At 44.7% G+C, this 14,314-nt stretch overlaps 2 protein-coding genes across 2 annotated transcripts; one reads left to right on the forward strand and one right to left on the reverse strand.

Annotated features, from left to right (window-relative positions):
- Positions 1-787: 787 nt before the first annotated feature.
- Positions 788-6,361, reverse strand: LOC105912056 (protein FAM78A-like). The gene is made up of 2 exons (XM_012840968.3): positions 5,156-6,361; positions 788-1,403 (listed from the first exon to the last, which is right to left on the reverse strand). Exons 1-2 carry the CDS (start codon positions 5,416-5,418, stop codon positions 866-868), a joined length of 801 nt encoding a protein of 266 aa, XP_012696422.2. The 5' UTR covers positions 5,419-6,361; the 3' UTR covers positions 788-865.
- Positions 6,362-6,613: 252 nt separating this feature from the next.
- Positions 6,614-13,163, forward strand: LOC105912054 (inactive phospholipid phosphatase 7-like). Its single transcript, XM_012840966.3, has 2 exons — positions 6,614-7,273; positions 11,866-13,163. The coding sequence occupies exons 1-2, from the start codon at positions 6,793-6,795 to the stop codon at positions 12,252-12,254; spliced, it is 870 nt and encodes a 289-aa protein (XP_012696420.2). The 5' UTR covers positions 6,614-6,792; the 3' UTR covers positions 12,255-13,163.
- The last annotated feature ends 1,151 nt before the right edge of the window (positions 13,164-14,314 follow it).

The raw sequence follows: 14,314 nt of genomic DNA on the forward strand, positions 1-14,314 counted from the left end.
TAACCCACTAACCTGTCCTGCTATGAACCCCATGTCCTGCATTAGCACCTTTGGTTTTGACTGCATGCACAAGAGACACTCCAGTGGCATAGATCGACACTGAACAGATTTAAGGCAAACACACTCGTTCAGCAAGATGAGTTCAAGGCTTCTTTAGTTCAAGGCTTCTTTAAGGTTTTACTGTTTTTTTAAATAATGAAAATAATGAAAAACAATATAATATGGGTCCTTCTGCTGCCGTTCCCCACAGAACAGTTGCAGAGGATTTCTGCAAATATGCATCTTTTATGCTGAAGGTACTATATAAACCGTTCAATCTGAGGTATTCTTTAGGAACGTAATAAAAACTATTGAACAATTTATCCTTTTTTTTCCTTTTACACTGAAACAGCTGTCTCTGCCCGTGGGTGAAAATAAAACATAAACACATTACAGGTGATGGCAGAGTTGCATATCAATGCACTTCCTTTACAGATGATGACAGAGTATGGACAGGGAGACTATTTCAGTGAGGTCCATATACATTGTGGTGTGTATTTTACGGACTGGGTGTGTGTTTGGGTGTGTGTTTGGGTGTGTGCTTTAGGGACTGGGTGTGTGTTTGTGTATGTGTGTGTGTGTGTGTGTGTGTATCTATGTGTGTGTGTGTTTAGGGACTGGGTGTGTGTTTGGGTGTGTGTTTTAGGGACTGGGTGTGTGTTTGGGTGTGGTGTGTGTGTGTGTGTGTGTGTATCTATGTGTGTATGTGTTTGGGTGGGATGACCATGATAGGTGTGTGTTTTAGGGACTGAGTGTGTGTTTGGGTGTGTGTTTTAGGGACTGGGTGTGTGTATGTGTGTGTTTGGGTGTGTGTGTGTGTGTGTATCTATGTGTGTGTGTGTTTGGGTGGGATGACCATGATAGGCTGTGTGTTGCTGGGTCTCCACATGAGCATCTGAGCGTCGTTGGCGTTGGGCTGGTCCAGGGCGTTGGCCGGTATGAGCTCGTTCTTGGCCAGAACCTGCGGCTCGTCCTGCAGCAGCGGCTCCAGGAGACGCGCCCTTTGACCCAGGGGTCGCTGGGGGTCGACGTCGATGCGGAGCCGCATCCGCCAGCGCACCGTGCGCAGCAGCGTGGTCTCGCCCGACGCCTCGTTGCGTGCCACCAGCCACGTGGTGAAGCGCTGGTCGCGCCGGATGCCGGTGAGCTGCGCCGGACTGCCCAGCGTTGCTATGGGGACGCTCCAGGTGACGCTGGGGTGGAAGTTGTCGTTCATGGACACGGTGAGTTTGGTGTCTCTCCTGGTGGGGCCCACGATGGTGTAGATCTCGCTGGTGCTGCCGTACCAAGGGTAGCTCACGCCGTCGGAGTCGCTCAGCGCCAGGACACGACCGGAGCGGAGCTCAGGCAACTCCCAGCTGGACCTGCAGCGGGAGCAGGGGCACACACACACACACACACTGTGACGTACAAACATTTATATTTTATTTCTACCTCATTGTATATTTGTTTTCTTTGATTATATATGTTATTTTGTCATGTGATCGATGGGTGTTGGTTGGGACACTGATTAAAACTTTTAGTTTGACGCATTAAGAGGTCAACGGGGTTCAAAAGAGGATATAGAATTCCCGGAAAGGGGGTGACGGGCAGAGTGAGACGGTCGGTGTTTGGGCCAGATGCTTGGGAGAGACGCGAGACGGTCGGCGTTTGTAACACATGCCTGAGAGACGCGGAGACGCTCAACGTTTTGGGCCACAGGCCTTTGAGTCACGGAGCCTGCGGCGTTTCATTGACGCCGGTTTTTCCTTTCACATACGGACCGTCGGAGTTTTAAGGTGCGCTCATACAGACCGTGAGAGTTTTGTTTTGTTTTGTTTATGCCACGGTCCAACGGACAGAGTTCAGTGGCACACGGATTACAACGTGCTTTTCTTTGAATGGACATACTATCGCAAAACAGACGATCGAAATGGACACTGGACAATGGCACATTGGGTGGGCTGTATTAGTTTAGGTATACATGGAAAATTGTTGAGATTTAGTTTGTTTTGAAAATAGAACTGCTGAAAAGATACATTTGAGTTGATCCGTTATTGTGCTGGCAACATACATAAGGAATATACGTAACAAAATTGGGGGCTCGGCCTGGATATTTACCATTATTGACGAACGAGTTATTATTTGCATTTGTTAAATATTTTTGAAAAGAACCATTGTTAAGCATTGTGAGAAACACGTGTGTGATTTAGCTTAAGGATACTTTTTGTGCTTAGTCATGGCAGAGGCTGTGCAAGAGTTTGTTTTGTTACCAACTGCTAAGGGTCTGCAGGGTTTGAACAAAGCTGAGTTATTGGAGGTTGCTAAGAAACTGAACCTAACTGATGTTAGTTCAAGGTTAACAAAAGTTAAGATTGTTGAATTGATAGCCCAACATTATCAGGAGGAGGATGTGTTTACAAGTGAAGATGTGTTTGCAAGTCAAGATTCGGCTCAGTTTGCAGATGGTGAGCCTCAGTCTCCTAAACCTAGCTCAGATATTGAGTTGAAAATACAATTGATGCAATTTAAAAGAGAAATGGAAAGAGAAAGAGAACAGGCTGATGAGCGAGAAAAAGTGAGACAATTTGAATTGGAGAAATTAAGATTAGAACTAGACAGTGAAGAAAAAGAAAGAGAGAGACAGGAAAGGTTGAAAAACGCAAGATTAAAGTTGGAAAGACAGAAACTGGAAACGCAAATTGAGTTGGCAAAGTTGGGAGAAGCAGACCCATGGGGTAACACGTTCTGTGCTAGCAGAGAAGTGAGATTTGTTCCTCCATTTAATGAGCTGGAAGTTAACAAATATTTCCAACATTTTGAGAAAGTGGCTGATGGTTTGGAATGGCCCAAAGAGTATTGGCCAGTGATGCTGCAAAGTGTGATAAAAAGGGAAAGCACAACAGGCATATTCAGCTTTGGGTCTTTGAAGATGCCTCAATATATGATGTGGGTTAAACAAGCCATTTTGACAGCTTACGAGTTAGTTCCAGAGGCCTCACCTATTGCTTTGGTGAAGCCTGTTACAGAAATGCCAATGGGAATTGGTTCAAGTGAATCAACTTGTCCTTATGATGCCAAAAAGGCTGAGATGTCTGATCTTCTGAGGGAAGAGTTCCTTCCTCTCGTGTCAGAGGGATTGTTTCCCTAAGTGAAAATTCTACTCCTCAACCCATTCGAATTTTACGCGATATTGGGACTTCCAGGTCGCTCTTGTTGAAAGAGGCATTGCCCTCCTGTGAAAGTGAAGACACTAACGTTGTTGGCTTTACTCCTGTTCAGGGTATTGAGGAGAGAATTGTAACCGTACCTCTGCACTCTGTGTTTTTGAAGTCAGACTTAGTTACAGGACAAGTGAAAGTGGGGCTTATGTCCAGTTTTCCCATTGAAGGTATTTCTCTCTTGCTCGGAAGTGAAAAGGCTAAAGCAGAGGAAGACTCAGTGCAATCTAGCACTTTGTTGCAAAGCGACCGTGATCTTTCTGGCGGCAAGTCCAGCGAGAGTTCATGTTTTGATGACTTGTCAGACACTTTTCTTATACCAGTCTTTAAGCAGGACTTGGGTAGTTTGCCGCTAGAAGTAGGTGAATATTCACATGTGTGTGATGATTTGTTTTTGTCTGGAGAACAGCTGATCGGAGAGAGAGGCAGTGATCCTGAAATTGCAGAGGTGAGCAAAGAAGCTCTTCCTGATGACGAGATTGTCAAAGTGCCAGTGGGTTGTTACCAAAACGATGGGGTTTGGTTGCGAAAATGGCGTCCCCCTGATATCCCTGCCAGGAGAGTGATGCTGTTGAGCATCCTTTTGCTTATTTTGTTGGCCATGATTCGGGCTCTTCAGAAATATTATGTTTTTCTTTATAAAGGCCAGGAACAAATGGTTGTGTGTATATACTGTAATATAATCTGATGTAAAAAAAAATGATTGATGACCTGATAATTGATGGACTTGTCTGAAAATTTTGATCTATGGGATCCAAAATTTTCCCTTTTAAGGGGGAAGGTGTGACGTACAAACATTTATATTTTATTTCTACCTCATTGTATATTTGTTTTCTTTGATTATATATGTTATTTTGTCATGTGATCGATGGGTGTTGGTTGGGACACTGATTAAAACTTTTAGTTTGACGCATTAAGAGGTCAACGGGGTTCAAAAGAGGATATAGAATTCCCGGAAAGGGGGTGACGGGCAGAGTGAGACGGTCGGTGTTTGGGCCAGATGCTTGGGAGAGACGCGAGACGGTCGGCGTTTGTAACACATGCCTGAGAGACGCGGAGACGCTCAACGTTTTGGGCCACAGGCCTTTGAGTCACGGAGCCTGCGGCGTTTCATTGACGCCGGTTTTTCCTTTCACATACGGACCGTCGGAGTTTTAAGGTGCGCTCATACAGACCGTGAGAGTTTTGTTTTGTTTTGTTTATGCCACGGTCCAACGGACAGAGTTCAGTGGCACACGGATTACAACGTGCTTTTCTTTGAATGGACATACTATCGCAAAACAGACGATCGAAATGGACACTGGACAATGGCACATTGGGTGGGCTGTATTAGTTTAGGTATACATGGAAAATTGTTGAGATTTAGTTTGTTTTGAAAATAGAACTGCTGAAAAGATACATTTGAGTTGATCCGTTATTGTGCTGGCAACATACATAAGGAATATACATAACACACACACACACACACACACACACACACACACACACACACACACAAGGCTCTTAAAGTGATTGAATCTTTTGTGTCTTTTATGTGAGTGAATGCTGATAGGGAGGGTCTTGGCTTAGTGCCACAGAGGAACCCATCCCCAGACACGGGGCATAAACATCACCCACACTGAGGGGCCATTCTTAAAGGGTTCCCCCAGACATCATCAGCAGCGTCCTGAGGGGCCATTCTTAAAGGAAGTGTGTGTGTGTGTGTGTCATTGAACAACCCACAGCAACAATCCATGACTTCTCACATAATCTCATTTCAGTGTTGGCTTTAGGATATTAAATATTAATATGTAGTTGATTCCTCACCAACATGCCACCATTACAGATAGAGTAAGACACCCAGGCAATACAGGGACATGTTCATACATACAGTATAGACAAGAGCATCACTGAACCACCACTTTACACATACTCACAGGCCTTCGTTTCCGTAGTGGTTGTAGAAGTCCATCTGGTTGCAGGCCTGAATCCAGCCCACGGTCCAGATCTCTCTCTTGAGCACCGGCGGAACCAGAACCTGAGCCGAAGCTCGGAAGTGTGGTGTCCGGTAGCGCAGAACCACGTCAGACGACTCATCAATAGTTGTGGGCTTTGGGTCAATGGAGGCGTTCAACTCAAGCACAGTGATTGTGTCACAGAAACGCGGTTTGCACCGGCCCCTACTCTGAACACACCCCATGGCATTTAGAACTCACCACACCGACCACACGACCATCCATAGACCTCTGCGGGAGGACCTTACACCTGCTGGGCCATCTTACACATGACAGAACGCTATTCTAGGACTCAAGGACATTGTCACCTATGTATTTCCGCAAACTACCAAAAATCTTTTGCCAAAGTCTCTATTGATTTCGGTGAGTTCCAAGCGCCAATGTTGGCATAAATATGGTTGGGACATGTAGCTTTGACAACTTGCTGCCTTTGGTTTGTAAATGTCTTCTGACGTGACAGACAGGGAAACTACATAGTTTCCACTGATAAAAAAGACATCGGCAACAGTCAGTTGTAAGCTAGATTCATTCCAGTTAGTTTATTTAATAAGTTGGTCTATCTTAGCTGCTAATACCCTTCAAGACAATATCCAGCATTTCGTTAGCGGGAACTTTTGCACGTTTCTAAAGGATGAGACAAAGACAATTTCAAAGTCCGCATGCAGTCACATGTACCTGTTGAATAAACTAAATTCCATTTCGCGCGTTCTATGCGTGGACCAGCTACAGGAGCGAACCCGTTCCCATTACGCGAGTTACAATCCCATTGCACCTTACGGAGTAACTACAGATCCTGTTGAAATGGTGAATCAAATATTGCATCTTAAAGACAACATCCACTGTCAAGTGCACGAATTGTAACGGCTTATCTGTCAGTGAGGCGGACTAATTCGACGAATTTACGCAGACTAACCATTTGCCAACTTTAATCAGAAGGGCTCCCTTTCCCTCGTGTGTTGACTACATTGCAGAGAAGTAAATCCTTAGTAGTTATATTTTATTCCGTCCTTGTCCCAATAAAGACTGAGCAGGTTTCCCAGCATGTAATGGTACACTTCAGCTGTTGCGCCCAGCTTTTTTTATCCAAGCGGCTTTGCACTGACACTGCCAAGAAGAGCAGTTGGTTGCTGGGAAATGTAGTTTTCAAGTCAATCAAAAAACATATTCTAACAGGCTTTGTGAACATTGCAAAGAACACGGTACCCTCGTTGCACAACCTGAGTGGATTAAATGTGAGGTAGTGTGTGTTATAGTAGATTGATGTTACATTTGGATATCATCTCATTCGCCTTATATAATATTTCTCTACGAGGCCAAAAGACTCTAATTTCTCATTGGCTGCAGAGGGTGCCAATCACTTTCATCTTGTGCTTGGAGCGCAGTGCGCGCATTGCCATGTGGGTGCATTTCGGAAGAAAGCCAGTTGGCCTGACTATTTATAGGACAACTGAAGAAGAAGTCGCAGGAGTTAGTTGGACATTTTGGGCTATTTGTGGTTGTCGTGTAAACAATACAATTATTTAAACGGTCGGTAGCCTATCACTGGTGATTCAATCGATATGCCAGTGACGCAAGGTCGATCCAGGAGGGAACGGAACAATGTTCTGAACCGACCCGAGTTCATGTCACTGAACCAGCCGTTACGGACTAATAATGCTGAAGTTCGCGGCGGGTCCGGACGGAAACCCGCCAATAAACACCCGCAGAGTCAACACCACGCGCCTGAGACCGCGCAGCCGGAGACGCCGGAGAATAACACTGACCGGCGGGAATCGATCAAACTACCAGAGGAGGACTGCATGCTGCTCAATCCATCTTTCAAAGTGATCGCTATGAACTCACTCTTCGCTATTGACATCTGCCTATCCAAGAGACTCGGGGTGTGCGCGCGCACCTCCTCCTCCTGGGGCAGTATGCGCTCCATGGTGAAGCTGCTCGCGCTGACCGGGCACGCGATCCCCTGGGTGATCGGCACGATCTGGAGCCTGACCAGGAGCAACACGTTGGCAGGGCAAGAGGTTCTGATTAACTTGCTTCTGGGTAAGACTTCTACCACACAGCTATGAATAAATCGTTCTCAGTAATTTGGCTCTTTGAAATCCTTAGAAGTTATTTGGCACTTCCGTCACTAGTAGCCTACACAACACATCATGGTCACTTCTCTTTGGACCCTAGAGCCCCGTTAATATTAAAAAATGTTAACTTGAAGATTATTTCATTTTATCACATATATCGTTATATATATATATATATATATTTAAACACCATAGTTGCATCTCCCTTTTTAATATTTGGTGCTATGTATATGTATATATATTATAACATAGTATCAAATATTACAAAGAGTAGCAGGTGACAGGTACCTGTGTCACGGCCCACTGCCTCTAACAGGTGATGTCAAAACCATATTTGAAGATACTAACACAGTTATGGTACTGGTGTGAAATCATGCCGTCATCGCAGCATGTACTTACATAGAACTTATGACGAGTTATGGTAGTCATGGTGACGGTTATGTACAGTGTTGAACCAATATTAAGTTAAGGTGGTTATGGAGATAGCGCCACATAAGTAGTAAATACCGTAGTTATGCTGGTATGTCATGGTAGTGATGCTGGTATCTCATGGTAGTTCTGCTGGTATCTCATGGTAGTTATGCTGGTATCTCATGGTAGTTCTGCTGGTATCTCATGGTAGTGATGTTGGCGAGAAGACAACTCTATTGATGTGATGCAGACTCCTAGACAGGAGCTTTGTCATGGCCGGTTCTAGAGCCTTATCATGGCCGGTTCTGGAGCCTAATTATGGCCGGTTCTAGAGCCTTATCATGGCCGGTTCTGGAGCCTAATTATGGCCGGTTCTGGAGCCTTATCATGGGCGGTTCTGGAGCCTAATTATGGGTTCAAGAGCCTTATCATGGCCGGTTCTGGATCCTTATCATGGCCGGTTCTGGAGCCTTATCATGGCCGGTTCTGGGCCAGACCCGCTCCGCTCCAGTGTCAGCTGTTGTTTATTCGGTGTTGTTGACAGGTGTTGTTGACAGGTGTTGTTTATTCTGTGTTGTTTATTCAGTGTTGTTTATTCGGTGTTGTTGACAGGTGTTGTTTATCCGGTGTTGTTTATTCTGTGTTGTTGACAGGTGTTGTTTATTCGGTGTTGTTGACAGGTGTTGTTTATTCGGTGTTGTCGACAGGTGTTGCTGACAGGTGTTGTTTATTCGGTGTTGTCTACAGGTGTGATGTGGACTGCAGCTTTTCTAGGACTGTTTACTCTCTTCCCGGAGCTCAGTAGTCACGTGCCCTGCGGAGAGAACAGAAAAGAGTGGTGTGTTGTTCCTGTTAAAGTGTTCATGGAGCTGCCATTATTTGGTGTTCCTACCGTGAATAACAATAACTGATTGAAAACCCTTGAAGAAGATTAAATATGTTGTTGAAGATGTTGGGAGATGTTTAAATTGCGGATGTTTGTGTGAGTTCATTGTAGTCTTTCATGGAAAAGCTTTCTTTTTGTTGATGTGGCATCTCAGTTTTGACAACTGGGCTTTAGCCTTGGAGGCATTTTCATCCAGCAAACTGGAGAGACAGAGGATGAGTGTGTGAGCGCAGTGAGTGTGTGAGAGCAGCGGTTTGAAAGGCAGAGGTTGAGTGTGTGAGAGCAGCGGTTTGAAAGGCAGTGAGTGTGTGAGAGCAGCGGTTTGAAAGGCAGTGAGTGTGTGAGAGCAGCGGTTTGAAAGGCAGTTAGTGTGTGAGAGCAGCGGTTTGAAAGGCCGTGTTGGAGGTTGAGTGTGTGTGTCAGAGCAATGGTTTGAAAGGCAGAGGTTGAGTGTGTGAGAGCAGCGGTTTGAAAGTCAGAGGTTGAGTGTGTGAGAGCAGCGGTTTGAAAGGCAGAGGTTGAGTGTGTGAGAGCAGCGGTTTGAAAGGCCGTGTTGGAGGATGAGTGTGTGTGTGTGTGAGGGCAGCGGTTTGAAAGGCAGTGAGTGTGTGTGTGAGGGCAGCGGTTTGAAAGGCAGTTAGTGTGTGAGGGCAGTGGTTTGAAAGGCCGTGTTGGAGGATGAGTGTGTGTGTGAGGGCAGCGGTTTGAAAGGCCGTGTTGGAGGATGAGTGTGTGTGTGAGGGCAGCGGTTTGAAAGGCCGTGTTGGAGGAGGCCGTTGTGTTTGTGTGAGAGCAGCGGTTTGAAAGGCCGTGTTGGAGGATGAGTGTGTGTGTGTGTGAGGGCAGCGGTTTGAAAGGCAGTTTTGGAGGATGAGTGTGTGTGTGTGTGAGGGCAGCGGTTTGAAAGGCAGTTTTGGAGGATGAGTGTGTGTGTGTGTGAGGGCAGCGGTTTGAAAGGCAGTTTTGGAGGATGAGTGTGTGTGTGAGGGCAGTGGTTTGAAAGGCCGTGTTGGAGGATGAGTGTGTGTGTGAGGGCAGTGGTTTGAAAGGCCGTGTTGGAGGATGTGTGTGTGTGTGAGGGCAGCGGTTTGAACGGCCGTGTTGGAGGATGTGTGTGTGTGTGTGAGGGCAGCGGTTTGAAAGGCAGTTTTGGAGGATGAGTGTGTGTGTGAGGGCAGCGGTTTGAACGGCCGTGTTGGAGGATGAGTGTGTGTGTGAGGGCAGCGGTTTGAACGGCCGTGTTGGAGGAGGCCGTTGTGTTTGTAGGTCAGGGGATGAGGGAATAGAGAACTGCAGATGAGAGCTTTGTCATGGGCTGGCGGCACGTGTTAAGATTCAAAGCAGCTCCTCCCGCTGTGTGCTAAAAGCATTACAGGATGACTCCAAGCAAGCCAGGAGTTTCAGATAGATAGATGGACACTTTATTTATCCCGAGGTACATTTGGGCAATTGCAGTATCTGCCACATCTGAAAACAGAAATTGGCATGTTTTCTTTTGATTTTGAGTTCTTAGGCTAACGACTTAAAGCAGCGTTATGGAGGTTTGGTCTAAAACTAGCACGCTAACTAGCAGGCTACCACCTAAAACAGAAGGTTTGGTCTAAACTAGCACGCTACCAACCTAAAACAGGAGTTTTGGTCTAAACTAGCACGCTACCAACCTAAAACAGGAGTTTTGGTCTAAACTAGCACGCTAACTAGCAGGCTACCACCTAAAACAGGAGTTTTGGTCTAAACTAGCACGCTACCAACCTAAAACAGGAGTTTTGGTCTAAACTAGCATGCTAACTAGCAGGCTTCCACCTAAAACAGGAGTTTTGGTCTAAAACTAGCACGCTACCCACCGAAAACAGGAGTTTTGGTCTAAAACTAGCACGCTACGAACCTAAAACAGGAGTTTTGCTCTAAAACTAGCACGCTACCCACCTAAAACAGGAGGTTTGGTCTAAAACTAGCACGCTACCCACCGAAAACAGGAGTTTTGGTCTAAAACTAGCACGCTACAAACCTAAAACAGGAGTTTTGCTCTAAAACTAGCACGCTACCCACCTAAAACAGGAGGTTTGGTCTAAAACTAGCACGCTCCCCACCTAAAACAGGAGTTTTGCTCTAAAACTAGCACGCTCCCCACCTAAAACAGGAGTTTTGCTCTAAAACTAGCACGCTCCCCACCTAAAACAGGAGTTTTGCTCTAAAACTAGCACGCTACCCACCTCAAAGGCAGACGCCACCAGCAGCCCAGTTGGCACTGATAAAAACTTGCTAACATGCTAACTGGTGTCTTTTGTGAAATCTTTTCCTTTCTTACATTTCTGATACGAGCAACAAAACTACATAGTGTAGTGCATAGCTTGGACAGCTAGGGCAGAGACGACACGTGTGTTTATCTGTCCTTCACAAGTATATTATCACAATTAGTTTGAGGTCGATACCAAAAGTAGTTGCTCGTAAAAAAATACGTCAAAAAGTGACATATTGTTGCATACTGCTGCTTTAACTTCCTCTGTTCCATGTGTTTTTTCTGAATGTAGCTGTTAACCTTCTAATGCATTCAGTTAACTCTCTGAATGTAGCTGTTAACCTTCTAATGCAGTCATTTAACTCTCTGAATGTAGCTGTTAACCTTCTAATGCAGTCATTTAACTCTCTGAATCTAGCTGTTAACCTTCTAATGCAGTCATTTAACTCTCTGAATGTAGCTGTTAACCTTCTAATGCAGTCATTTAACTCTCTGAATCTAGCTGTTAACCTTCTAATGCAGTCATTTAACTCTCTGAATCTAGCTGTTAACCTTCTAATGCAGTCAGTTAACTCTCTGAATGTAGCTGTTAACCTTCTAATGCAGTCATTTAACTCTCTGAGCTGTTAACCTTCTAATGCAGTCATTTAACTCTCTGAGCAGAGTGTTATTCTAATGCAGTCATTTAACTCTCTGAGCTGTTAACCTTCTAATGCAGTCATTTAACTCTCTGAGCTGTTAACCTTCTAATGCAGTCATTTAACTCTCTGAATCTAGCTGTTAACCTTCTAATGCAGTCATTTAACTCTCTGAGCTGTTAACCTTCTAATGCAGTCATTTAACTCTCTGAGCTGTTAACCTTCTAATGCAGTCAGTTAACTCTCTGATCAGTGTTCTTCACAGTTAACTCCCTGAGCACAGTGTCCTTATAATAACTCTCTGAGCACAGTGATATTCTAATGCAGTCAGTTAACTCCCCCAAACAAATGATTCGTTGGTGTTTCTGTCCTGCCTTTTCCAGCCCTCCTGCTAGACATCATGACCGTGGCGGGCGTGCAGAAACTGGTGAAGCGCAAAGGACCCTGGGAGATGCCGCCCAGCTTCATGGACTACCTGGCCATGGACGTGTACTCGTTCCCCGCGGCCCACGCCAGCCGGGCGGCCATGGTGTCCAAGTTCCTGCTGGCGCACCTGGTTCTGGCGGTGCCGCTGCGCATCCTCCTGATGCTGTGGTGCGTCCTGGTGGGCGTGTCCCGCATCCTCCTGGGCCGGCACCACCTGACCGACGTGGGCTGCGGCTTCGCTCTGGGCTACCTGCACTTCACCCTGGTGGAGATGATGTGGCTCAGCACCAGCACCTGCAAGGCCCTCATCTCCCTGGGCACCTTCAGCTGGATGCCCCTCTATTAGCCAACCTCTCCTCTTTAACACTGGCAGCACTATATCCAAACCCCAGCAACAGTCTGGCCTTGCGTTTGTTTGTTTGTTTGTTTGTTTGTTTGTTTGTTTGTTTGTTTGTTTGTTTGTTTGTTTGTTGGTTTGTTTGTTTGTTTGTTTTTCCCCCGTAGGGATTCTGTTAAGCCCCATCTGTTACCCTGTTGTACCACATTCTAATTTTGTTGATACCAACTGACAGCAATTCAAAATGTCTGATCATATACTGATTGATCATATACGTACAGTACTTATTGATCGTATACTTTATTGATTATATACTCATTGACAGAGAGATGGAAATTCTGCTTCTTAATCAACCGTTTACTGTAAGCGGGGTTGGAAAGGTTACTTTTGAAATGTAAAAGGTTATAGATTACTAGTTCACCCTGTTAAAATGTAATAATTAATGGAACTACTTTAATCACTCCATCAAAGTAATGGATACTTAATACATTTAATTACTTTTGGTTTATTTTTGATTGGCAGATGACAGGTGGTGCGAATTCAAACAAAAGAACCAATCAAAGAGCGCATACTGCCAAATGAACGGAGCTTGTTTACACAGCAAACAGAGGCAACAACAACAGAATGAATGTTATATACTATGCATAGAAAAGAAAAGAATATATTCAGACGTAACCCCTTCTCTATGTCTATTCTTCTCTCAGTGTTTATTCTCATGATATAAGCACAGTTTTGGATGGCCTTATGTTGTTTGGACTGTTTGGACAGTTTCAAAAGGCCAGGCTTCAAACGTCTGGCTGGCGACTGGCTTGATGTGAAGGAAGCGCTGTCGTGTCTGTAAATGACTTGTGTAACTACTCAGGGACTTACACTGCTGAAGCATTTTAACATTGGTTGGACATAAAATTGTATTCTGAATTCTCAGAAGTGTTTTCATTCAAAGTGTGCTTCGTATTGTCCAGGGTTTACAGCACAGTGTAAAGTTGAGAGACTGAATGCCTTTCTCACCTTTGTGACAATAAGTCCTAATATTTTATAATGAGTATATTGTGACTCTCCTAAGGGCAGCCAATGGGATGTCAGTATTTGCAGTCAGTCCCTCTCCCTAAAAACCACACAGGCAACATTGTGGATCTCCTACCTGGCATTTGAAAGAAAATATAAAATATAAAAATATAAATCTATGTGTTAGGTTGGGACCATTCCTAGTGGGATATGTTCCATGTTCCCAGTTGTTTGAGTGGAAAGTCAACAGTATCACAAAAATGCCAGAACCATCTATGCAAACATTTCAAGCACACTGAAGAACATACAACATTGCAACTTTATTAGACTGCTGGACTTTTAAACTGGACAACAGGAACCAGGATTCTTTGGTGGCTGATGTCAAAGGATAGAACACACACACACAAATTGGACCTTTTTGATATTTTTAGTGTAATGATGATGACTTTTTCAAGGGGCTATTAAACTATTTTGCACACAGGGAAGTCAAACCGTAAAGACATGTTGGTACTTACCCATACGAGGATGTTTATCTGCGGTATGTTAGTTGTGAACCCACGTTTCCTCATAGTGTCAGCAGCCTTGTTTCATCAATATGATGACTTTAACAACACTTTGGCACCACGTTTCCTCATAGTGTCAGCAGCCTTGTTTCATCAATATGATGACTTTAACAACACTTTGGCACCACGTTTCCTCATAGTGTCAGCAGCCTTGTTTCATTTCCAAGCATTTTATCAGAAATAGGTAAGGGACACCTAATCCAATCCTTGATGGTGGGACTGATGAAACTATGATGACTTTAACAACACTTTGGCACCACATGTGAGGGTTAGTGGAGGACTGATGAAAATATGATGACTTTAACAACACTTTGGCACCACATGTTAGTGGAGGACTGATGAAACTATGGTGACTTTAACAACACTTTGGCACCACATGTGAGGGTTAGTGGAGGACTGATGAAAATATGATGACTTTAACAACACTTTGGCACCACATGTGAGTAGAAGTGTAATACAGTATTGCAGCATTAATGTGTGAAAGAGCAAATTATTTGTGAT

This window comes from Clupea harengus, chromosome 7 (genome assembly GCF_900700415.2).
Source record: "Clupea harengus chromosome 7, Ch_v2.0.2, whole genome shotgun sequence".
NCBI lineage: Eukaryota > Metazoa > Chordata > Actinopteri > Clupeiformes > Clupeidae > Clupea > Clupea harengus.